At 36.6% G+C, this 26,870-nt stretch overlaps 1 protein-coding gene across 1 annotated transcript in view; it reads right to left on the reverse strand.

Annotated features, from left to right (window-relative positions):
* The window catches only part of AK5 (adenylate kinase 5), a 96,223-nt gene that overhangs the window by 57,043 nt on the left and 12,310 nt on the right, over window positions 1–26,870 (reverse strand). Inside the window, exon 5 of the mRNA XM_082484482.1 lies at window positions 18,677–18,868. Within this exon, the coding sequence (XP_082340608.1) occupies window positions 18,677–18,868 (192 nt within the window). The remainder of the gene's footprint in view (window positions 1–18,676; window positions 18,869–26,870) is intronic.

Raw genomic sequence — 26,870 nt, forward strand, 5'->3', positions numbered from 1 at the left:
TTCCGAGTTATCTGACTTGTTGACTTCTCAAGCTATAAATACAGGCAGTATCTCTACATAAAAACTCTCTATGCATATTCACTGTGCAAATGATTGAAAACTTGCACCTTGACATGTATTACATCTGCCCAGTAGCTTCTATAGCAAAGTCAACTATATTCATGATTTTTAAAGATTAATTAAAAACAGAGAGATGCTTTAGCACATGCACATATAGAGACCTACCTTGAAAGCACAAACACTTTTTCTTATTTTAAAAAAATATGCATTCCACTGTTGGAGTAATTTTCACTATGTGTTTACTTTTTAAAGGAAATTGCCTTTAAAGAGGCAAATGGTATTACAAACAGAACAGTAGTGTCAAGCAACAAGACAGATCACTACTGAAGAGCTTGAATGGAAAACTGAATTACAGTCTGAGTTAGAAGATACTCCATGATTTATTTGTTTTTCTGTTCCTGTAGAACCCAGGAAAACATTCAGCCTGAGGGAGAGATCATCATACTTTCACCTCCACTGGGTCTAGAATAAATTGCTTGATTTTTACTTTAATGCACCTAACCCTAAAGGAAGGGGAAAGGCATTGGTTACAAAGAGTCAGATAGGATTGGATGCTGTGCAAATCCTCATACAGCTTTAACAGCCCTCTTTGTCTTAGCTTGCAATATTCTTTCTTTCATCTTACATTACTGGAGCTCACGGTGATGCTGCAAATTATGAAGCATAAATGTAAAATTCAGTATTTCGAAACCTAGACAAAGAGCAGAGCAGTACAAGCAGGTTGCATGAACCTCAGTCGATAACAGCTGTAGTTGTCAGTTTGCTATATACAGTTCAGTGACATTACAGGAAGATCTAGAATCACCTGACTCTTCCCCAAACACCTTTGTTTTTTCATTCCATAGCAATCATGCTTGTCCTCCAGTAGTTTTTCTTCCATCTTTATCTAGGAAGACTTCTGATGGGTCTTGGATGTGTCCTCATTCTTCAGAAGTTCCTGGGAGCTCACCCTACTTCATATAAACCAAGAAACTCTTTGGGAATAAACTAGCGAAGGACCAGTTCCTACAGTGTAATTCCCCTATCTCCTCCAGTACCACATGAGACAAGTACTGGATTGTTTCCATTCCCAGAGCACCCAGTTCAATGAAACAGCTTTGATTACCAGTATGTTGAAATAAATGCTTCCCTCGATACCTTTAATTTTTAATATTGAGTGCAACAGTACTTCTCAGAGGAAATGAGTCCTAGAACTACAAGACATTAACAAAGATGTTCGTGTGTGGAGAGATTTTTCCTGAATGAAGTTTTAAAATGTATGTTTTCCCCTGCCTGTAGTGCTCCTGGAGCTCCAATGTCACTGTCCCTTTTGTTTAAACAAAACCAAATAGTTTTCTAGCACCAACTCCCACAGCACATACAGATCACAGACAAGTACCCCAAATAAATACATAACAACTCTGGTTTCCCAGAAAACGTTCATACAAGCAACAACTGTAATACAAATGAGGCAACTAAAACAAATTTTAGAAAAACTCAGAAATAAAAGACATTTCTTCCTATAAATACTATTTTCTTCCAGTGATAGCTTGCACTTTGTTTCAATGAAAAGCATTGATATTGCTGCCAAATACACCAAATATATACCTTTCAAGATTAATAGTATTTCTCCTGTTGGCTTTTGTGGCAGAGATTCTGAATGAAAAATACTAAAATATTGTAGGCTGATCTTTTATCATTAGATGATGTCATCACAACTAGTACCAAAAACATGATTTTTGCCTATGTATCATCACAGTTTTCCAAGGAAGAATGCCACCAAGAAAAGTCATGCGTTAATTTCAACTGCAAATTTAAGTAATTTATGCAAATTTTATAAATTTAATATTAATTTATATCATTTATATGTATTTAAAATTTATTAATTTAATAATTTATTTAATTTATAAATATAAATTTAATGCAAATTTAAGCACAAGAACTAATAACTTAGATGCAAGAACAAGCATAGGGTATACCATAGGCCTAAACATTAGCTGCTGTGGGGTTTTACTATGCACAATCTGCATTTAATTCAAGAAATAATTTGACATTTGTAGGTGTCTAAGACCTTAGCAATATACATCGTTCCATCTGCAATAGTTGTAGTTATTCAAAGTGGAATTTCCAACTGTAAGAACTACATTTTAAAATCATTTTAAAATCGTTACCTTTTCTATTATCCTTGGAAGAGAAAAAATAAATTTTACTTCCCAGCTAAACAGTTCCTATGTATTTAAATAAATTCTGACCCAAGATAAGCAGTGTTTCCGGTGGTGGTCCCTACATTAATAAACTTCATAAATGGCATTGGAATCCTCCATAATAAGCCCTCCCTTGGTCATCTTGAGCTGAAGAGTGCTAAATTTTGATGAAATAAATTATTTATCTCTAATAGAAATTATTTATCTCTGGAACTCATACCAAACTTAGGATAATATTCAGCAAATGTCAGTTTGAGTTCAGGATGAGCTCATAAAACCAACTTCCAATTGCGCTGCCTTAGGAAGGACATGAATTTGTTTCCTGCAGCAAGAAATGAGTGCTCTGCTATTTTAATTTCTGTACCAGAAAGTTCTGTTTAGCTGTCTAAATTATTGGAGCATGTTGTTTCAGAGTACAAAGAAGACTATTTGATTTATAAATGAAAGCTGGCAAGCTAAGGAGATACTGACAGAAACTATTGCTTTAGTCATCACGGAATATGACATTCTTGCATCTAGCACGTATTTTTTGGAAACAAATGTAGGACAAAATCCCACATGATTATGTATACTGAAAGCATTCTTTAAATATCATAACAGAAAGTGGACAAAGTAGAACTGATTGACATAATTTATTTAACTTTTCAAAAGCTTTTGACAATATTGCTACCCCGAGGCTATTAAATGAAACGTAATTTTAGGGAAGCACTGAAAAATATAATGGGTTTATTAAAAAAAAGGGGATTGGACATTGTCAACAAGTAGTACAGAAAATGGGCACTATATTGATCAAGGAAAAAGACAGTACAGATCAGACAACTAGAGCAGCTCACTTACCCTGACTAGGGAAATAAAGTCTAAGAAGAGATAGTGATGTTGTCAAGAAATGCATGTAATGTGACAATAGTGTGTGTTGCAGGAGAAAGGTGAAAAAAAAACAACCAAGAAGGATCAAAATGAAGCCTCCACAACCTTTCTTTTAATATCATTTCATAACTTTACCTTTGTCTGTCTACTACCTGTTCATTTGAGCTAAGTAAATTCCAGACCACCTGAAACTCTGAGGTCTAACACCATAGTATTAATATATTGTTGAGATATCAATAATTTATTGCAAAAGTCAAACTCTATTGAGTATTTACACAACATTATCTATAAAAACTGCTATAACTGACCATTGCTTCAATTTACACAGAAAAATAGAACTTTTGACACATAAAGGAGAATCCACTACTTTACATTTACTAAAGAGTAATTATTTTATAAACTGGGGGTTTTCTCTGTATTAAAGTAGCTTCTGGCTAGTATTCTCCACCACTGCAGCTCCTTCATCATTGCTGTATTTTTCTGATGGATGAGATTACATTATGGCGTTTCTTAGACTATGGTTGTTTACAGTGTCATCTTGTGAAATGGCAGACAAGTATCTGTGAAGCTTCCACCTTTCCATTTGCTACCTAGTGCCACTATGGTCTTTTTTTCTGCCTGTTTCAACCCTTGATAATTTTAGCAGAATAATCTCAATTTTATAGCTGTACAGTGATCTTAATTTCTACTGGGATTCTGGCAAAACACAGGCAACAAACTACAAAATTAAGTGTTCTCAAAGTGTCTGCTTTTGTAATATGTCAGCTCAGACTGTACAGAAGGTGTACCTCTTTCTTTCCACCGTCACCAGTGTAGTAGTACTGACTAGAACTCAAATGGTGACTAGTAGCCATTTAGAACATTTAACAATTATCCGTTGTTTTTTTTATTTACCTTAATATAACCAATGTTTGATCTACGTTTGTCTTTCTTTTATTATTAAAATGTCACTATTGATAAAATTATTATTAAAACAATTCACAGTATCCAGACAGTGAATGACATAGGCTCTGACACACTTATGGGCCCTGGAAAACAAGTTTGGTTAGGATTAAGGATAGGCTTTAGGCGAAAACACTGATTTGATTGTATTTTCTGCTTCTGAACAGTTAAGGAACAGCTATACAATTATAACTAAGAATTAATGCATGTTTATGTTAGCAATTGAAAATTCATTCAGTATAAGCTTATGGAAGTACTGTTAAAAGTAACTCAAAGTGTAAGCGGGTATTCTTGCATGCTTCTAAGACAAAAATATAAGAAATGAGATATATATGACAAATTCTAAAATTATAGTTCATATTGCTCAAGATACTATGAAAATATTGCAATATAGACAGGTATAAGCAATTTAGTCTTTATTTTTAATGTATTCAGTAAATGAAGGAAGTGTTAAGATGCAATTTATAAGGGTAGAATGAGTTTATTATTACATTTTTTGATGTTTAGTTTCTATTCATTTGATACTAGACTTAAAGATATCTTTTACTGCATTTTGTTCTGTTTAAGATTCTAATTAAACAAAAGACATTCAAGAAAATTAAGATTTCTTTATCTTTGCAGTGAAATTGCCTAAAGTGGAAAAAAAGACAGTGTGAATACATCCTTTTTTTTTTTTTTTGCTTATGAAAGGGATTAGGGGGTATTTTAGGTTCCCACCCTCTTTTCACGTGGTTTAAGTTGTAGTGAGATAGAAAACAATGTATTTTAAATATTCCTTTATCTTTCTATAACTTTTTTTTGGTTTTAATTCTGAATAAGATGACTTTGACAATTTGACAGTAAAAATCTTTTTAAACAAAAAATAATTTCAGATTATCTTAAGCCTGAACCCGTTCCGTTAACTCAGTTTGCTGGCATTCTTTGGATACATGTGTCATTTTTAAGTAATACAGTATATGACGATGCACTGCACAGATAGTCAGGTTCAGTTGGTGAGGCATATCCTAAATACTATACATTAATACAATTCCAAATCCCTCCTTTTGCATATCATAAATCTTATTAGATCTTCTACCTCTTATGGAGTATTATATCAAAGGTAAATTATTGTTTTCATTCTAAGGGACAGTCTTCTCCAATGGGCATGATAAATGTTAAGCAGGAAGTATCAATACTTAGACTCACCCTAAAAGCAGACTAGTGATAATTTATAGAATAAAAACAAGATTTGCGGAATTTTCAAGACAGTTCAGACATGCCAGTTCTTAAAACTAGTTTTCAAAATCTTTAGTTGAAACAGTGGCTGCATTCCATACAGTCATTATTGCTAAGGAGGAAACAAAAATTTTCTTTAGCTTGGACTCTAGTGTTCTAGCTCCCAGAAACTTTTAGAAGTCACCGTCCGAACTTCCAGAGAACTGTAATGTCTTATTTGATTGTTATTTTTGAGAGTAGTCCACACTGTCAAAGAAAAATAATTTAGAGGCAGATCCTGATTATTTGTAAAGCTTACTCTCGATTAAAATTATGCCAAGGGAGATGGGGAACCAACAAAATAAAAGTAACCCATCAAACAAAAGTTCATGTGGACCAGCCTACACTGAACAAACTAGATCCCACTTCCATTAAAAGCCCTCCATTGGGTCTTAGGATGTTGCTGACTTCCTCCTTTCTCCAATGTAGAAAGCGAGTCTACAGAGAGCCCATTTGCGTATGCTGGCTCTGCAAGCAATTGATTTTGAACACCAGCTAATTTTTAACTGATTCCCTGATGTGAACTTAACACTCTCTTACCTCATGTAATGAAGATCCTGGGTACTTGCCTGTGACTTAATTTGCAAAAGGTTTCCTACATACCCTTCTCTCAGAGTTATACAACTTTTGCAAATACATAGTCACTGAGGTAGAGAGTGACTCTACGTACACTGCCCAGAGAGGTGGTGGAGTCTCCCACACTGGAGACATTCAAAACACACCTGGATGGCGTCCTGTGCAACCTGCTCTAGGTGAACCTGCTCTGGCAGGGGGGTTGGACTAGATGATCTCCAGAGGTCTCTTCCAACACTGACCATTCTGTGATTCTGTGATACTTACGTCCCATCCTTACTCCAGTGAATAAATTATCGCAAGCTTCTACCCCTCCCTAAGACTTTTTTATTTGTCCTTTTTCATTCTCAAGCCAAATTGTGCACTCAAAAGAGGTTTAGATTGCAATTCTGTTTGAACGTTGCTGAATGTAAAAAGAGCAACTGTAATCTTTAACTTAAAGAATAATTAATATTTACAAGGTATGTTATCAGAATGGGGTTATAACAAAATGTTGTGCAGCCTTAACAAGATGCTATCAAGTAAATTCTGTTGAAAGTTCTCTCTAACTTAAACTGGTTGTTAAACTAAGGGTTTTAGTAGAGACATCTTTCCAAGAAACATTGACATGGTTTCTGTTACCAAGTCCTAACCTAACCAATAAGGTAATACCTAGATACGTTTAACTTATTCTGTATTACACATGCACCACTCAAGTTAGAGATTTTTCTGAGGAGTGGTCTCCTGGCTCAGTTTAAGGATATAATGAATGAATAGTTCTAAAAACCAAACTCATTTCAGAATTCACATGGCTCCTGACCCTCTTTCTAAAGTTCAAGAGATATGAGAGAACGTGAATTGCATAAACGAAGAAAAGCCTCTGTTCAACGGTACTGGAATTGAGCTCATTTGTATCTCGCACTCCATGAACAGGGCCAGAGATGAAAGCTAAATTACCCACAAAACCTTTAATGGCCGTCACAGCAGACTGAGGCGACATACATAGCCTGAAGGACAGCAGAGATAAATGTTCTTGTAAAAGAAACAGAAATGAGCTGCCTTGGGTTTATGTGAATCTATATTATGTAGAATCTATATAGCTAAATTCTTGCAATAAGGTGGAGATACAAAGAGAATTACTGGATATTTTTTTCATTGTATTAGGGACTGAGAAATTTAATAAGCAACTTGACTAAAAACTGTATTGCCCACATTCTGGGTTCTCTTTTAGGAAGGACTCTGCATTTATACAGAAGTTTGTTCTTTTCAGTAGAGCAGACCAAAAATGCACAGAAGGCAGGACACAGTATGAAACTAGTGAAAAGTACATTTTTAAATTGCCTAATTGGCATCTTGCAGTGGTAGGAGAGGAAGATGACCTTGTCATTACAAAAACTATATTATTACCAAAACACAATGGATGGTAGAATGCAAGAAAAGACAAAACCTAACATGCTAGACAAAGCAGATAATTTTGAAGTACTGGTATTGAAAATGTGAATGAGAAGCTTCAATTTGACATTCTGGTTAAAGACAGAAGGAGAAATCCAGTGGAAGACGTAACGAAAAAATATTAAGATTTGCCTAAAACCAATGTAATCTTAGCAATTATATTTTTTACAAAATGGGTCAAGGGGTAACATATGTATGAAAAATCCCAGATATACAAATAATTGACCATAGCAAGTTACAGTGCAAAGATGCCACATTTTACACATGAAGTTCTCTGTTTGCTATACCGTGACTGGCATAAATGACAATGTTGTTGGCATAAAAATAAATTAACCATTGAGAATAGAGACACCAGTTCTTCCTTCACAGAAAACTACAATGGTAATTGTGATTGCAGTGTTATAGTCATGTCTTGCGAGGCTTCTTTTCCCATTTTATTATTTAAGTAGACTACTGAATTGCAGAATTTGATACCATGACAACAAAGTGAACAGATAGTTATATTCACTAGCTATTAATGAAACCAACCACAGTCCTCTATCAGATGGAATGGTACAAATGTTAACCCTGGGAGTAGGAAGGAAGATAATTGTGCAAGAGGATACAGGAAACACGCTTAGTTATAGCAAAGACAAACCGGAGAGGATTCACAAAAGTCTTTGCCAATAATTTTAGGTTATGTCTACATGATACAAGGCAACACTATGCAGAGGTGTTTGTCCTAACACTAAATGACGTACCACACTTAGAAGGAACAAAATAGCCATATTAGTGGCTACCCAATGTGTAAGTATCAGAGAATTTAAGAAGCAAGGATATATTCCTTCGGTGAAGTGCTGAGTTAATACAATAGCGGTGCTTCCTAATTCTGAAGTATTTCATACAGTTCTTCAAAGTACTGTTTGATAGATATTCTTTAGTTGTATTAGAAAAAAAATCCTCCAAAGACCTATCATAAACATTCAAAAGGATATACTGCAAAGGGGAAGATGTACTAAGGAAAGGCTATAGTTCTCACTTTAGTACTGTCTAGTGTGGTGTGTTCCACAAGCCACACAACAGATGAGTAGCTCCTCAGATTTCTCAATTCTCCACCAACACTGTAGCTACATCTAACCCTGTCTTGTTGAGCCTAAATGCTGAAATAAGACTCCAGAACACTAGAGAAAAATGCCAGAACAGGTCCAGAAGATTAACTGCATCAGACTTACTGCTGACAGTCTGAGCACCTCTCCTCCATTTGACACTTAAATGGTTTTCATCATTACACTACCTGAGCATTCACAAATGTGAATAAATTTATGATGCATTGAAAAATAAGAAAGTGTAATCTTGTATGTCTCCCTTCTCTTTCACGCAGTACATCTACAGGAAAGGAGGAACAGGAGCAAATGCTCAAATAATTACAGGATGATACTAGATTGCATGACTAGAGGCCAGTCTACTCAGTCTTTTTTCGCCCCTTTCAATCAAAGTTGAGTATGGTTGATTCCAGAACAAACATTCAGTTGCTATGTGCATAAGGAAATTAGAAATACTTAACAATTCAGAAAATAAGGGTGTTATATACTGGAATTGTAGGGCACGAGCCACCAGACATAGTAACATTTTAATAGGACTGTGAGAGTGAAAGCTGAAAGATGATTCTGATTTTACTGGTGTAGCAATTTGCATGAGTTGATATCCAAAATTTTTCCATCAAATGGCAGCAAAGTGGTTTTGCCATAAAATCAGAAAGTCAGTGACTATAAAATTTTCACAGGGAAGATCCACCAGTAGTAATATCAGAGATGGAAATCGCTAATGGAACTTTTGGTAAGAAAGTGGTATTTTAACATTTACAGCAAAGCATGGCTGAAATGCGGTTTTAGATGTTCACGGAATCAGGCGTGGTTTAGGATAGAAAAGTTTGCTTATGGATGCCAAGTATTCCTGATTCAATACAAAAGGACTTCCCAGAGATGAGGTATTTTTACCAAGATGGTTTGTTGATATGTTTCCTCTAAATAAGAAAAATCAATCTTCTTTAAGCCTCACTTAACTACAAAAAGGAAATTAGAACCTAATATTCACCCAAAGGACTAAGCTTAATTACCTTAAAATGAATTCTTTAAAATAACTTGAAGAATAGGTAGGGCATGTTATTTTAAATATCTCTAACAGTTCATTTCTCTGCATGATAACTTGGCTTAATTACTTATCTCAGCTTTAGCTTCAGATATGTAAAAAAAAAAAAACTCTGTTAATTTTAAACATGTATGAGCTTTCACAGGGCCAGAAATGGATAAGTCTGGGATAGTATGGCTGTCAGAAACAGCATGCGCTCTCTCTTTCTGGAGTTCCTAAATCAGCTTGGCCCATGCATTCATCAATGTCTAATTCTATACGCAGACTTATCAAAGTTTATTTCTTTTTTCAAAGTCTACTTCTTTATTCAAAGTACTGGGGGTACAGGGGGCAGGGCAGTTTTCAAAAAGCTAGTATTTATTTAAATAATCATGCTTCCAAAGTGAAAAACTAATATAATGTGGCACCAATGCTATTCAACTCAGCAAAGAATTTCCACCCTTAAGGTTTCTTGCATGCTTGCATGTATACACAGATGGTAAGTTTCCAAGCTTGGTCATTCTCTGGCAGACATTAGTGTTTCTGATATACTTAACTTGTTGACAAAAATCATATAATGAGAGGCTGAAAATATTTTGAAGCTTGGAAAGTGTGTACAGAGCACATGCTTCCACATATGCACAAACTACTCATCTATCTTTCCCATGTAAGTTGTGCATATATTTACAGTTTATTTAGACACATTTCTACATAAATTTCATTTATATACTTTCTTTTGTATGTTCTTCAAAATATCTCACAAAGCAGTAACACATAAATGGTGTTGAGACACAGTGTAAAACCTAGCAGTCATGATAGCATGCATAAGCTTTCTCTAGTTTAGCAGTTCCACAGAAAACAGTTCCGGTTCTTTCTCATACCCCAATTTTTCTGCAAAAGACACATCAAACATAGGAGAGACACAGAGACCCTTCATTTGCAATGACAGCTAGCTGACTTTCTGTGTCTGTAGAGATCTGGTTACCTGTTCTAGGCTTCAACTTACCTTTCATTGCTTTGAATAACCAAAAGAATGAAAAAGTGATAGTAATTATTTCCCATCTCACATCTCATTTTTCCTGCATAGAAATGTTTCTTATGATTATATAAGCATATACATTCATGGAGCCAGATGACTTAGGAACCATGCAGCAAAACAGAGGAAGGCTCCTGCATCTCAAACAAAACCTCTGGTCTTGAGGTTCCCACAAATAGCTGTCTACATTCCTTGTTTTATTTGAAAAGTTCCTAAAACATTGAAGTTTTGCTCCAGCTGACATTGAAATCTATCTGGGTTCCTCTTCGCACCCCTACTTGGTCACGCCCAAGAAACCAGAAGTACTCTGAAAAGCCAGTGTAGTAGTTATGTTAAAAGCACATCTAACATGTTCCTACGAGACTGTGCTCATGACTGTTGTATTTTTAAAACAACTGAGAGGCATCTGAAAATATCTTGATGGCATTGGGCCAAACAATGGGAAATCGCAGTTCAGTACCCTCAACAAAGCAAAGCAAGTTCAAATCCACATCTATGACTTGTGAGGAGAAAGGCTATGCTCAGATACAGATGAGGCTAAATTCAAGTGAAACCATTCCTGCCAAGTCTGTATCACTTTGCTGCCAAAAATGCAAGATCCAAGGCATCAGATGGCATGTAAACGAGATCTTGAGCCTGCAGCAGAGAAGTGAGAGCACGCGGGGGAGGTGGTGGCTAACAGTCTCTATTCCTAGCATTACTTCAGGGAAGGGGGTGTAGGATTTTTTTTTTTCTTTTTAAGGACTGTTTCATGCAAAACTGCATGGATGAGAGCAAGTATCACCACCTTAGAAACAAGAGCAGCTAGTCATTCTGCCTTCTGCCAAACCAGATGCACGTTCCTCCACTGACAAGAAGATTCTTGTAGATGGATTCTGGTTTGGGAGAGGTGCCTGGCAGTGGCTGCCGTCAGGACCTGGAAGCAGGGTGGAGGTTTAGATCATGCCCTTTTGTAACATTTTGCTATTGATAAGATCTGGATTGACCTTAAGAGTTGCTGAAAGGACTGCAGGACCCACATTTCTCTGGGCAGAGGCTCAGAACCAAAGGAGGAACAAGCAATTGAAAGTCCTTTGGAATCAGCATTCACAGCTAAATAAATAAATAAATAGCAAGCCCCAAACCGAAACCTCAAGTTGGACAGCTATACGATAGCGCAGAAACTTTAGAAATGGATTGTAACTGATATTTTCGTCAGCTATTGGTAAGTCACAGCCTGTAGCTAAAGTTCATGTCAGTGTGCAATGCTATAGGAAAATCCCCTTTTCAACCAAACCAAGAGAAAAATTTATGTAACGCAGTTCCGTGGGGAATTTTTCTGTGACAGTTGACAGCCATTAGGCTTGTTTGATGCTAATGAGGGCAGACAGCTATATAAGCTATTTCCCCCACCCACAACTATTTAACTTCTAAATTTGTGCTCAAAATCCATTTACAGCTTCAGCTGCTTTTTCTGGGATCTCTTTACTTCTCTGACTAATCTGAATGTCATTTTAATATTTTGCATAAGCATTGTAAATTCCCTAAAAGGACAAGTGAGACGATGAAGATATCAGTGAAATCAGCATTTTATGCCACAGGATGCTGTCCCGTCCTCGCTGTTTAAATAAGGTCCAGAGCTTCCTTTTAATGTTTAGCATTTTGTCTCACTAAAGCCAGTCTTTTTTTTTTTTTTTCTAAATACACACAGACTTATTGACATAACAAGGTTAATACTGAAGCGCTATGCCTGGTAGAATGATTATAAATAAAGCAGACTGGGCCTAATCCTGTCTTCAGTGAGGGAAACTTCCACTGCTACAACGTTGAGCTCTGTAAATTTCTTTTTCTGTCTAGACCAATAGACATGTTCTACAAAGAACAGCTAAGCCCTCTGAGCACAGCTTTAACAACCGTGACTGAAAGATTTTGGTAAGCCAATGATCTCCTCTCCAATGACTATACCAATATCTATGCCAGATTGGAGTCCAGACAAAGTGGAGATTTGGAGACGCTTTTCAAAATAACCAATAGCTGGGTGATGGGTATCACTGGGGTGGGAATAGCAGAGACTTAAAATCCATCTGAACAAGGCAGAGTAGAGACTTGAAGTTTAATTGCCTTTTCCTTTCTACCCAACTTCTCCTCTATCCTACTACCTTCCCACAATTAGTTTTGGTTTGACACAAAAACTAGTTTCTGAAACACAGATTATCTGGAGATATAAATCCTACATATTATCTTGCCCTCCTCACCTCTGACAATTTTTTCCTCTGATAAAAATGTAACAGCAATAACCATAGCACGGTTAAAATTTTTACTTTACTGAATATGACTGATTGCTACTGATGGCTTAATTTTATAAAAATAAGTATCCATAATTTTTTCTTGCATTTTCCTCAGTGAACTAGCAGTAAAAAAGTACAACTCTGGTATTTTTCACTGTGTCGGCACTGTCTACTATCCTCTGAATTCTCATTCCTTTCTCTCCAGAACATAGCTCGTCCCTATCACTGAGAACAACTTAACCGAGTCAGCTGAGCGGAAAAAAAAACATTTCTTGTAGGCAAAGAGGCTGCTTTCTGTGGGAGATTTTGTTTATGACTTAGAGTTAGGGACATTATGATACAAGTGCTACAACCATTTGTTCATTATGATCTACCATGCTGTATTGGGGTGTTCTTTAAACTTCCCTGCAGTAGGGTGAATTACATCTGATGGGATGCAAATGAAAAAAAGTTTCCTAGTTGGAATAATTTTACATCATAGTACTTTATTCAAAGGTCAGTCAACGTCATTTTCTTGAGCTTTATCTGATGGTTCCTAAGGGTGAGGTAGTTCATAGCAGCAGGTCTAATAATGATGAAACATCAATATAAAATGTCCAGAAGAGAAAGGTATTTTGAAATTAACAAAACAATAAACCAGTTTTCAGTTGAATTTTCCAGCTGATTCTTAAGGAACTCTTTTAGTAGTAATCTCCTTTAACAGTAATTTCTCACCAGACAACAAAGATGTGCTGGATGAGAACTTCAGCTAACACAAACCAGTTTTCTCCTGAAACACAGTTTATCTAGGCTGGGGTGGCAGGGGTGGGAGTAGGGAGAATGCCTAACTTTTTACTATTTGTAACTCACAGCATATTTTTTTCAGATCAAACAGCTTTCTCCCAGGACAGCAACCACATTAAAAGCATTAAAGCACATTAGTTACATAGGGATTAGGATTTTTTTCTTTCTTTGCCTTACTTCTTCATAATTACCTAATTAAAAAAAAAAAAAGAAAAAGGAGTTAAAACCTTATAAATGACAGAATCACGGAATCACGGAGTTTCAGAGTTAGAAGGGACCTCTAGAGATCATCTAGTCCAACTCCCCTGCTAAAGCAGGATTGCCCAGAGCACATTACTCAGGACTGCCTCCAGGCGGGTCTTGAAAATCTCCAGAGAAGGGGACTCCACCACCTCCCTGGGCAGCCTGTGCCAGTGCTCTGTCACCCTCACCGTAAAGAAGTGTTTCCGTGTATTTGAACAGAACTTCCTGTGTACTAACTTGTGCCCATTGCCCCTCGTCCTGTCACTTGGAACCATTGAAAAGAGCCTGGCTCCATCCTCCTTCAACCCACCCTTTAGATACTTGTATGCCATAATAAGGTCTCCCCTCAGCCTTCTCTTCTCCAGGCTAAAGAGTCCCAGCTCTTTCAGCCTTTCCTCATAAGGGAGGAATGACCTCCTTCGACCTACTGGCCACACTCTGGTCACGCTGGATGGCAGCACGGCCCTCTGGGGTGTCAGCCACCTCACCCAGTTTGGTATCATCAGTGAACTTGCTGAGGATACACTCTGTCCCTTCATCCAGGTCATTAATGAATATAAATCAGTGTTAGAAACTGAAATGATACCATACTGTATCTCCAGGAGTACTGTAGCCAAAATAAAAAAGTACCTAACAATGATTCTCATAGGTGGATATGAACCACCTAAATATTTTTAATTGAACAGCAAGCACTGTCTAGAAGTTTGCATATGCAGACCCTTTTATTTTGAAGTTCTCTGCTCATCATACCTCAATAATAGTCTTGGTTTATTGGACATGGCTGTGTACAAATAACAATTTCCATGTCAGCACCTGAGACCAAATATAATAATATTCTAGTATTTGATAGATGGCACGAAGGATATGGGAACGGATTAAACTGTGTTCAGAACTGAAGTCCTCTGCTAAACATTAAGAGTACTTGCACATCATCTAGGCACTTATATTTTCTCCCTTTTATAATTTAATCTAACTAACATCTCCCCCCCCCCGGTAATTTGTGGCTTAGTTATTGACTAGATAAACAATAGAGAATATTCTAAGATTTTATAAAAGTTACTGATACAATAAACACCAGCATATGCATCTATTTATAATACTCCATGTACAATATTGTGATATCTATTACTACTGTCTTGATACTTTCTGAAATCAAATTTGGCTTAAGTGAAGTCAGGTTTTCATTTGTTAGACTGACAGATTGCTAAAAAGAATTTTAAACACGGATTGTGTGTTCATGAAAATATCAGATATTTACTTCTTTCTTAATTATAATGAAGTTTACAGTTCTGTTCATTTTGAACAACAATCCAAAATTTTGGATATTCCAACTTCATTATTCCAAAGAAGGAGTTTTTCAGAAAGGACAGCATGGTATCTTCCTGTTTCTTGGAAGTACTGTAGTTGGGCCCTCATTTCTTTCCTTGAAAACAGAAACTAGGATCAGACTCTGATAGCAGGGACATCATAACTGAAAACACAAGGCATACAGAGCAGCAAACAAGTATAAGCTATGTAGTGTATAAAATTACCAAAGATCAAGGGAAAAAAAAAAGATGAAGGGAAAGAATTACACCTAAGCGACCTAACCGATAAGATCTGAAATGAATAAGGTGTTTTTTAATTCTACTAGCCAAAAGACGTTAAAACCAGTATGGAATAACTGCTGGAGCAGGAAAACTAATAGTCTTTGGAAATTTAGGTTTTTATTGTCTTGCTCATACAGTGTCTAACAGTAGACTATAATTCTATCAAATGTCTGTTCATTAATCATATTTAGTTAGATTTCAGCAAATTTTTATTTTCTTATTTAGTCTGTTTATTGATGAAGAACAACATATTCAAGTAGACATTCAAAATTTGAGTTGTGGTTCTAAAGTTGTAACTCTCCATAAGACAAAAGGTTTTGTTTCTTTTCCCTGAGTAGAATCATGATGCTGGGTAGAAGACATGTCTGAGATTTAGAGCTTTGAATAGCAGTGAAAAGGTGTAGGTGTGGATTTAAGAAAAATGTAAATGTTCTTTTGTCCTCCTCGTCAACATTGGCCTTGCTTCATGGATTCACTTCTCTAGGAATTAGGCTAGTGTAATTCTATTTTATGCTGTTCTAGTTCTTACGCTGCTCTCATCCACATAATATTTCAGTGCCTTCCAGGTTCAACGTAAAAATCAGCAGGATAAATGTGATTTTCTTTCTTCCTTCCTCCTTCTGCAGGAAATAGCATGCACAAGTACATCAAATGTATGTAGAAGTGTTAATATTACATGTGTATTATACAGATACAAGCTAGTAAAGGCAAGTTGAAGATACAAGGCTTCCACCAAGAGAAGGTGGTGATGAAGACTGCAATGGTTGTTGGATCCTGTGGCTTTCTAAGAAATTTCTGTCTTTTCCACTGGTGGAAGGCTATAAAAAATTATATGATTTGGGTTTGTTTTTTTTCAAAACCAAAAGAAACCTCAAGTTCATCAGTGAAGAAGACAATGGTATCAAAGCCATTTGGAGTAAGAAAACATCTGTTACCTCCATTGATGTTTGCTTAAAGGAACAGGACAGGAAGTTGGCAGAAACATACTTAGATTTTCCATTGGACAAATGAATTTCCAACAAATGAACATATGAAAAGAAGTTATGTTGTCAGAAGACTTTCAAAACTCTATAGATAATGCTGATCTATAAATTGAGCACAAAGAAAAGGAACAAATGGTGACAAAATAACCGTTTTTTAGAATTATTAACTTAAAATTTACAGCTTGCTCTGTGGTACGTAGGCTTCTACATGGACTTAGCATATGTTTCCTCTGTTTCAAGGTCATGTGGTTTTAAAAAATGTCCTTTTGTAGAAATTTTCAGTCGCTTACATGCTCTGGAGTATGCATGCTTAATCTCTTTTTATTACTCCTTTCCCAGCTACTCCTTTTTCCTCATTTATCCCCCACCAACTTAGTTGCCCTAGGCAACTGCAAAATATATCTTCCACATGCAATGAAATTCTATGGAAATTAGGTCTGCCATATATATTCTTTATCTTCTACAGAAAGGGACCCTTTTATCCACTGGCCATAAAATTACTCATGCATCTAACTCTCAGGGTTTGGCTTTACAAATGCATCCTGGCTTTGCAACGAGGGAAACACAACTGAACTGTAGCCGCTCTTATGACAGGTGAACAACAGAATCTCCCTTCCAAAGTGTAATTCTCTTCACTTCTACACTGACATAAATCTAGAGTGATTTCTAGATCTCTATGAAACAATACTAACACACTTTGAGTAGATACCATATAGCTAAGGAGTAGATTCAAATCTTGCAGATTTTTTTCATATTAAAGACTTTTTTTGACATGTTGCCAAGTCAGTATTTTCTGCATATGCTGTTTCCTTCTCTTGTAGGGGACAGTAATATAATGTTCACATGCCATGTTACTATTTCCATACCCATCACAAAGATCTGCTTTGTTCAAAAAGAAAAGAGATATCTAAGGTGAACACTACAATTTAAATTATCTAAAGAAACAGAGCTAAAAAGTAGAAGACAAAACCTCAATAGGAAAAACATCCTCTGTTTTACAGGTCTCATCACAGAAAAGGAATTCTATTCAGATGCCCCACACGCTTTATCTACAAAGGCACATTCTCCCTGAAGAGCTAAGCATGCTTTCTATAGGAAGAGCACTTGTAAAGGCTATAGAAGTGTCACAAAATACACACTTCCTCAATAATGAAGAACAACTTCCGGGAATTCGTCCTCTCACCCTTTGAAACAGAGTTTATCAAAACCTTCAAACAGAAAACATACCCTCTGGAGAAAACAATGTAATAATTTCCTGGGATTTTCATGTTGAAATTCAGAAAGATGTTGAAGTGCATTACTAAGGCTACCAACATCATTAGATGACTTTGCAATTAAGGATGTTTTGGCCCTTCATGAATCTGACCAGCACGTAGAATTAGTCATATCTGCCACAAGGAGAACACAGCAATGTGAACTACCCAGGTTATTTAGGCTATCAAAGGAAACAAAATAGACCATCTGTGCTCTCATGGTACCATATGTGGTACCAAGTTCTGTGCACTATTACAACCAGACACAGTCTGTAATTTAGAACATGTCACTAATTCAACCGTTGTCATCTGCTCATTGAATTCGTCATCATTAAGCACTTAAATACTTCAGCAGTACTTGCTAGCCCTACTTCTATGAAGTACTTCTGGCTTTATTTATGAATGCAGCTTTTGGTATGTTCTATGTTTAGAGATATTTTCTCTTGCCCCAAATATTGCAGAAATCAGTATTCTTACTGATATCCAAGTGTTCTCTTTACATTGCAATTTTACCGTCATCAAAATTTTTATCTGAAATGTTAAAGCTTGTAGGAGACCACATAATAAGGCATATTTAACCCATGATAAAATAATCTATGGACTTTTTATTTACTGGAGTCAGTCAACAGCCAGATATATTTATTACTTGAAGAACCTGCATTGATTTAATCCAACTCAAGATACGCTTTCTGTTAGAATGTAATTTTTTTCTGCCTTCCTCCTCTCTCAAGACAACCATCCAAAAGTACATGACTATTTGCAAGGGGTGAAACTGCTGGCATTGGAATAGCAACCAGTGTTTCAAGCAAGCACTTTCATGTAAATAATTTCTGAGGAAAGGGTTTACAACTAGTTGGCAAAGCAATTTATACCTGCCGCAAAGAATTTACATGGTGCTTACCATGTCATCTACACACACATGAATTTTGCTCTGCATTTTGCAGAAAATACCCTCTCAGCAAACTGAAAGTTTGCTTTGAGTAACTATGGTGTATACCTAAAACACAATTTGACTCATCTGGCCTACCTTAAAGCAAAAGGTCTAAAAAACCAAGTATAACCACAACAACAATTACGTTTTCAGAGGTATATACTAGAGGACTTACTGTGATGATTAGCCCTTTTTCCTGGAAATATTTAACCAATGGGACGGCATTCTGCTTGAAATTCATTAGTCTTCTCTGAGTGGCTTTCAGGTTATCATCAGGTCTCCCTTGCTGTTCAGCACGCTTCAGTAACCTTTCTTTCAGCCTTTGACTGGAACATGCCAGAAACACCACCAAATCTGGGGTACAGATCTGTAGAAAGAGCAATTCAAGAAGTCTGTGATTATTAAGTTGACTATCCAGCACTACAGGATTCAGGAATTCCATTATTAGCTGAGGCTCAGATATGCTATATTTGTGTAAGTTGGAACTTGATGAAGTAATTCGTTTTCTGTTTTGTTTGTTGTTGTCTTTTAAAATCTAAATTTGTAGGCTTAAGGAAGGGCTTTTTTGTCTTATGTGCAGGTTAGTCAATTTCTTTCACCCAAAATGTTAAGGAAAAAGTTTAATGAAAAATTTTTACTTCACCCCAGAAACCTTATCTAGACTATGTTCATCATTTGCATTACCATAAGGTTCCCCTAGCTAAAATTAAAATCTTTAAAAAGAGCAAAATATAAATGTCTCATATTCTGCAGGAAAATGGTTGTATAGTTTCCACCTAAAAAGCCTGTAAGTAAGGTGATATTTAAAATCCAGCAGCTGCTATGAAGCTAACTGATGCCTAGGACCAGGTGAAAACAGACTTGTTCCAAGATACAGTATCTTATAACACTTTCTCTGTTTCTCTAAATCTCACCCAAGCTTCAGTGCACTTTTCAAAAGGTTGGGTGTGGCAGCTAAGAGGATTTTAATTTCTCCTATCCTTTTTGGTCTGTGTGGTAAGCATTGTTTTATCTCACATCCATCCCCACAATACTGTTCAAGTAGTACAGCCTTACAGCAATGAGAAAAGGTTTTTTTGGAAGTTTAGCTCTTTCCCAGTTAAATTCAAGTTGCCCTCGTGGCTTTCAGTGTTCTTCATAACTTCTGGTTACTCGCGCTATCAGTTGTAGAAGAGATACCTCTGCTGCTTGAGCAGGGGGAAGCAATGATAGCCCCACTTTCTTAGGAATGCTGATAAATGTTCACAGGCAATCTTCAGAGGTCACCACTATTCTGTATATGGGGTGGGAAGGACAGAAGTCGCTCAGGCACCTGAATTCACATGATTTTAAAAATGGGGCTACAAGTGTATATTAACCATATTAATAAGATCTGATTTTGTTCTTTCCTCTACCTGGTTGTTACAAAGGTACCTACCTCTCTTTGAAGACTCACCTAAAAATCTTTTTCTCACTAGCTTATTGTTGCCTTTTAAAACATATTAGAATTCTCTGTAAGAAGCATTTGAGATAAAAACAAACCTTACTGTACTGTGTACATATTTATCCAATTGCAGATTAGAAAGGGTTTATTTGTTCTCACATACAAGCACAGTTATTTCTGCTGTCTTCACTTATCTGAACAAAACAGCTCAGACTTTAATTTTAACTAATATTAGTAAAAAATTAACTTACTATTCTAGAAATCATATCATCTAGTTACATTACAAATGATGGTGGATGCTCAAGAATGCTAAAAAGACATTTTTGTCATGATGTTTCCTATCTACACAATAATTTTGTCTTTGTTCAGCTTGATACTATGTAAATTTGACGGCCAAATTTGAGCTATACAAAAGCATCACCAAAACATCTACATGTATTCTATATACTACTGTGTAAAGAAGGAACTGATTTATAGCTTTATGTTCATTATAAAGTTTTTATTAATGCATTACTATTGAGGGCAGAACAAACCAATTATGCTTCCGAATACTCTCTACATCTAGGGGCCCTTGACCCAAGGATGTTCAATTGCCTAAAGACAACCATATACTAGACTGAATACTTAAGAATTCACAGGTGGACAATCTGGAAAATTAACCTAGTTCAAAAAACAAAACAATCCCGTCTAGCTGGGTTTCTGTCATTTGAGGGAATACAACCTGAAGTACAGTCTGGCGTTTTCTCCTGGCAGTCTGAGCACAAAAAAGTTCTTCTGAAGTCAAAAGAAACAAATACAACTTTTCAAAACTGGGATGATGGTCATTAGCCTTTACAAAGGAGGTCACTAGGAGAGTAGGGTATGGAGATGAGTAAGTAGAAAGTGGCTAAAAAGCAGAGCCATTTTCAAACAATACAGGACAGTCTGATAAGAACTAGCAAGCAGGATGGCAGCTTCTTTATCATTACGGAAAATTAAATAGGGTTTTAAAGAAAATCAAATTATTTTTTATGCAGATTGTGGATGACTGGAGACATGAGGACACAAACTACAAAACAAACACCAAAAATATCATCTCTGGTAATTTTTAATGAGTATCCATTAGATTTTGACACAATTAACCATGTAATCTATTTTTTTTAAAATAACTGCCAGTGGGAGAGAAGCTCTGTCCTACCTCTAACACATCTACCTCAATGTCAACATACAGAGTAACTTTCTCCCCCTTTTCAAACTATTTTAAATACATAATTGGCAGTTATTCTGTCCTTGCATGGGATGAATCAATTATGACAGTTAATTTTACTACCACCTAATAGCTTTATGGCACAGAATTATTCATATGAAAGAGTATGAAAGTAAGTTTCTGTGTTAGACTTCCATGCAATATGAACACTATTAAAAGTAGCTCTGTTAAGTAAAGGTTGCTTCATTAGTAGTAGAAGCATAATGAAGAATCAGAAGTTGGGAATTTAAAGAGCGTACAGTAGTAAAGAAATCCAAATTATGACAGAGATTCCAAAAAAAATATGCTACTGATTTCAAAGCCTTTTAGAGTATGGAACACTACCTCATGAAAGGGTATGATGCACATACCCTGATGTGCTGATGCACGTGGCAGCGGACTGAGCACAGAAACATCTCAAGTCCCAGTGTGGACATTAGGCTGATTGGAATTTCCTAATAGACATTACACAGGGACCGAGAAATTATAACTGCAAATCAGGGATCTAGTAACATGAAGGACAAAAGGAGTTTATACAAGTCAGTGGTTTTATTTAGTATTTCCATTTCTGTGGATCCTAATAATAGTGAAGAAAGATGGTAAGAAACCTTTAGATGCTCCAAGCTGTAGCTGGCCTTCTCCTCACTTTCAATGCTTGCTCCCAAACATCTTCAGGACTAGCATCTACCACGTACTCAGATCTGTGAAGTCATACCAGACCTCCTCAAGGGTAGGACCTAAGCTTTTGCATATCACATAACTTCACATATAGCATCAAACCTTACAGAGAGTACTTACAATAAATAGACCTCTCACTAAATGATTAGCCCTAAAGGAAAAAGAGGAAGGAGATAAAGGGAAGGTCTCTTGTTTCACACAAACATGAGAGTGCAGCTTTCCACAGTCAATATCAGTTCTTTACAGAAACTGTGGCTGAGTAAGTGCAGCCCCACAGCAAGGGAAGGATCTGAAAACCACCGTGATGCCATCAGTTATGCAGATTCTCATCTGCCTACTTCCCACAAACTGCACTGGTCTCAGAGGTCAGTTCCTCTTTACAAAAATGGGAAAGCATGCCCTGGGCTTAATTTTTTTTTTCTTCTAGTTCTAAAATGAGGATAATAATGAGGTACACCACAGTACTTACTGTGGAAAAATAATTTATTAGGCCTTAAGTATTACCTGTTGCTTTTTTAAAATGGAAAGTTCTCAACAGGAGCTGAGTAGTGGTGGTAATTTTTTGACTAGTAACAGCAACAACACAAAAGATGGTATCAGAATCCCAGGAACCAAAACTATTTCTTCTGACACTCTGGCATTTGTAATTTGAAATACATTTCACTCACAGAAATAAAAAGTCAGTGAAAACAATGGTTTAAAATTCTCAGTTCAAGAAGCCTAGTGTCAAATGAAGTATTGTCTAAAAGGTTTTTTGAAGTGGAAAAAAAAGTAATTCAAGCATGTTTGTGGTAGGAATACAAAGCGGATTCTGATTATGTGATGCCTCTATGAATTCATCTTTTACCTGCAGAATACGCATCTTTATCATCAGGAAGCAGCTGAAAACTATTTAATAAATACAAGCCCCTGCTTGGTTTTAGATGCACAAAAGGGTAACTTCTATAGCTATAGGTATATAGACCTAATAGTACTTAATATATTTCTCCTACATGCATTTACAACCTTCGGGTAAACCCTTGTATTTCACTCTTGTTTTCATGAACCTCTCTGCTTCCACTTACCTCAACTGCACCTGTCTGCAAGACATGCGTATTAATACTTTAAGCTGGAGTGTAACACACTAGTGTGAACATATGGGTATCTGGGATTACTTCTCTGGAAACATAACTAGTTCTCCTACCTAATTATGAGTACAAATTGCTTTTTTCTAACAAAGGAAAAGGGTTTTTTATGACTCATTTGAAAACAAACCTATTTTTTTAACTTGGAACTAATTTTCGTTGATTTTTGTGACTGGGGAATAAGTTTTATTCTGAGTCTCAGCTTGCAGGAAAGGTGTATAGAACCAGCACAGACAGGAGAACTGGACTCCTTCATGCTGATTTCCCATAACACACTCATCTTGTGCTGAAGTTAGAGGGTCTTATTCACGCCCAGAAACGCACGTGAGGGAAGGACTGTGGGGCTCAGGGAAGTGAATTCGACTACATACTAATTGGAACTCAGCAGAAGGGAGAATCTTTGCCTACGAGAACAGACAGGTTTCTGGTAATTTATAACCTTCTGAATTTTAAATGAGACAAAGAACGTATGGCATCAACTCAGAATAAAATTGGTGGGTACAGGCTCTCACTTTTTAGAACAGTATTTATTAGTAAGTAAATCCTACTCTCTTTGGGTCTGAATCTCCTTTGTAAACTGGAACAAGGAGTAAATTGAGAGTAATTCCATGCAAGCTGGTGGTGTTATTGACATAAAGCAGTATAAGTGGAAAGATGCTCTCTTCTCTCTGGGGATATTTTCTACATCTCCTCTTGTTAGTGAGAGTAGTGTGGTTGTTTGCTAGAAATTAGATGATTACACTCTCTCTCATTATTCCTCATTAGGCAAAAGACAAAAATGCTCTGTTTCTTAATTCCTGGTATGTTCTACTAGATACTCCTGAGAAAATTAACTGACAGCTCATAAACAATTGTCATTAATTTAACAGTGCATTTTATTCTAATTGGTAAAGGTTACTAGCAAGCTAGGTTATGTCCATTGTATGGGTGCCCTCCCGTGTAATTACTGATTCGCTTTTTATAGTTCCATCTCTGCTGGGTTACTAGACTGTTTGCATATTTTCTTCTTGTTTTAGAAAAGCAAAACCATGAATCATGTTGTCAAAGAATGAATCCTGCTGACAGATTTTTTTTCTGGTAACTGTTTTTGAACTATATTGACACTGCCCAAGAAATAAGCTCCCAGCAACTTGCCCAGACTACATAATTAGGAGCCCTAAGAATTGATTGAGAGAGGCAGGTGTCTTTAGGGAGAAATGACTCAGATTTTCACCTGTGTAGGGCAACTAGTCAATATAAATCTCTAGCTGTAAACACTAATGCTAATGCTACAAAGAAAGGTCTAAGCAGACCTCTGATTGAGAACTGCTCAGTAGGCACCTCCATCCACTCTGAATTCAGAACATCAGATCCTCTCCTGAGGGTTAAGGACCAGCAATGGATGACCTCTCATTTGGCTAGTTTGGCTAGCAGAGAAGAGCCCTTGTGCAGGAAAACTGGAAACCTGAGGTCTAGGATCTCTTACCCAGCAGAAAATTGAACCACTGCTTGCCTTTCCCAGGAGAATGCTCTAGCTTCTAGGGAAGAAGACAGACAGTAAGACCATTCCACAGGCTTCCTGCTCAGGCTTGGCTTTAAGAAAGCAAAGTAAAACCCACTGGGCCAAAGAGAAGGAATGAGAGGAACCACTGCAATGCAGACTGCTGATATGCTAGCCCTGCCACTCCTCATACAGATGACTGGGTACATATATCCAGTAGGGGACTGTACCTGAGGCTTATCAGTCTGGAACAATGAAGTGGAGATTTGGGTGAAGGGAGATAAAGTTGAGGAGGCAATGAAATGAAGAAGACACATAGACCATAATGCACAAATAATACCTTTACTAGATCAAAAATTTATTGCAAAGAACAGATACTTTCCCCTTAAGAAGATTCAGAGAAAGGTTGCATTCATTTTACTAGTTGTTCTGGAGCCCATGCTCTTGGCCAGTGACAGAACAGGTTTTCTATGAGAACCTCTTTGCAGAGCATGAGCTTGGTAGTCGGACTGCCATAAGACAGCCTGTCACAGATACCTATGTCAAACTCTGAGGGGACTGCAGGCATCATTTCTGCTTGGAGGTTTAAGTCTTGGACATGGAGGAATTGGACTGCTGTCCCTAGCCTGTGAGAGGTCAAGTCAGTGTTTCCCAGCATACTATGTTGTTCTATTTACATAGTTTGCTCCACTTTAGCACAATTCCCATAACAATTTTCATAAGGAATATATTTGGGAGTTAAAAAGTTAACTTGAATCACAGCTGAGATGAACTAATTAGTCTTTTGTAGGTGTAGTGCATTTATGAGTATTCTTAAGGATGTTTTAAACAAAGAATTAGATAAAATTTACTGCCTCTTTATTATATAAATTATGATTTTACTTCTTCAAATATAGTCTTGTCACCCAGGCCACATAACGCAACAATATTTTTAAGATAATTTCTACAAAAACAGTCTTTCTCTTTTATCAAGGAATTAAATTACATTCATTAATGAATGTTCATTAATTCTAATACCTGTTCCATGTTTCATTTCAAACTAACATAGTTAATGTTGGTGAAGGAATTACTGAAATCAGAAGGAAAGTTATGCACGAATGACTGAAAGTGGGAAAAAAACCCAAACCAAATCAGTCATTGAAATTAACTGGAAAATACTGAAGTGAGAAATTGTTTCTCCTGGGAAAGGCAAAAACTGAGTGAGATTACACAGAAAGTCAAACTGCAGTTTCTTCTTCTCAAGTCATTTGAGTTCAACACACCAGTCAGAGGCATTTCATTACAGTGTTACTGGAGAGGAAGATATTTAGCATGCTTGAGCATGCTGGTACTGTAGGTGACTTGCTGAATTTCAAGCCGACAGGTTAATGGTAAATAAACCATTTTCTCCTTGGCATTTTCGAATGTGTGCTTGGAATCTAAACACCTTTCTACTATTTGCACTCAGCAGAGATCATGGATACCTTAGAAATTTGTGGTTTAGGATAGCTTTATGCCTAGGCTCAAAGTAAAAGGCTAAATAATCAGTATTAAATCTGCACTACTGCACAGAAGGGTTTCAAAATTATCAACATCCAGAAATTATCATATATTTAAAACAAATATATAAACAGGATGTTCTATTTGCTTTTAAGACATTAAAATTCAATGTTTTCATTTTTTCTCCACAACCATGACAACTTGAAACTTTGTTTTAAAGGGAGAGCTGAGATTCTCATAGTCACATGACTTCAGGGCTCTATTAAAAGTACCCCTATGAAAAGTGTTGGCAGTATTGATTCTGCTTTCTGGAATTCAGAAAGGGAAGAATCAGGATTTGGTAACAATCCAAGACTTCCAATGAGAGAACTTATATGATGTCATGTATTCAGTCTTCAAAGAGAAAAATACAGGCCTTATTTCAACCCAGATAAGAAGTTCAGAGAAAACTATGAGAGACTCAGAGAAAACTGCAGTGCTCATGGCTATGAGGGTGCAATGAATCTGAAATGAGTAGCTGACCATTAAGAAACAAAGCTGGTGTAAGGAAGTGACCAGAATGGCAGAGTGGCTGCTGGTTGGCAAGCACTGCTGAAAATCTGAAAACATCACTGATGTCATCTTAAAGACTTCTTTCCTGCTCTAAATATATGGATGATAGGAACAGTTATATTAACAAAACTCAATAAAAGAGAGGGGAAAAAAGCTTTAATTCAAATGTAAAATTCCTCAGATGTGTAGAGTGCTTTTTAATCCACTTATTCCAGATTGACATTATTGCTTGGAAGCAGCGTTTGCTACTTCTGATTTCTAGATCTGAGCAGAAAGAGAAATACTGTGAGTACTGCAAATGATACATTGCATTGTGTTAGGCACTTTAGTCATTGAGATGCAATGTGTTTTAATACAATTCTGCCTAGCAACACGTTGAGAACTTACTGTCCGCAAGAGAGTCTGGCA

Source organism: Vanellus vanellus (genome assembly GCF_965231255.1).
Source record: "Vanellus vanellus genome assembly, chromosome: 5".
NCBI classification, from domain to species: domain Eukaryota; kingdom Metazoa; phylum Chordata; class Aves; order Charadriiformes; family Charadriidae; genus Vanellus; species Vanellus vanellus.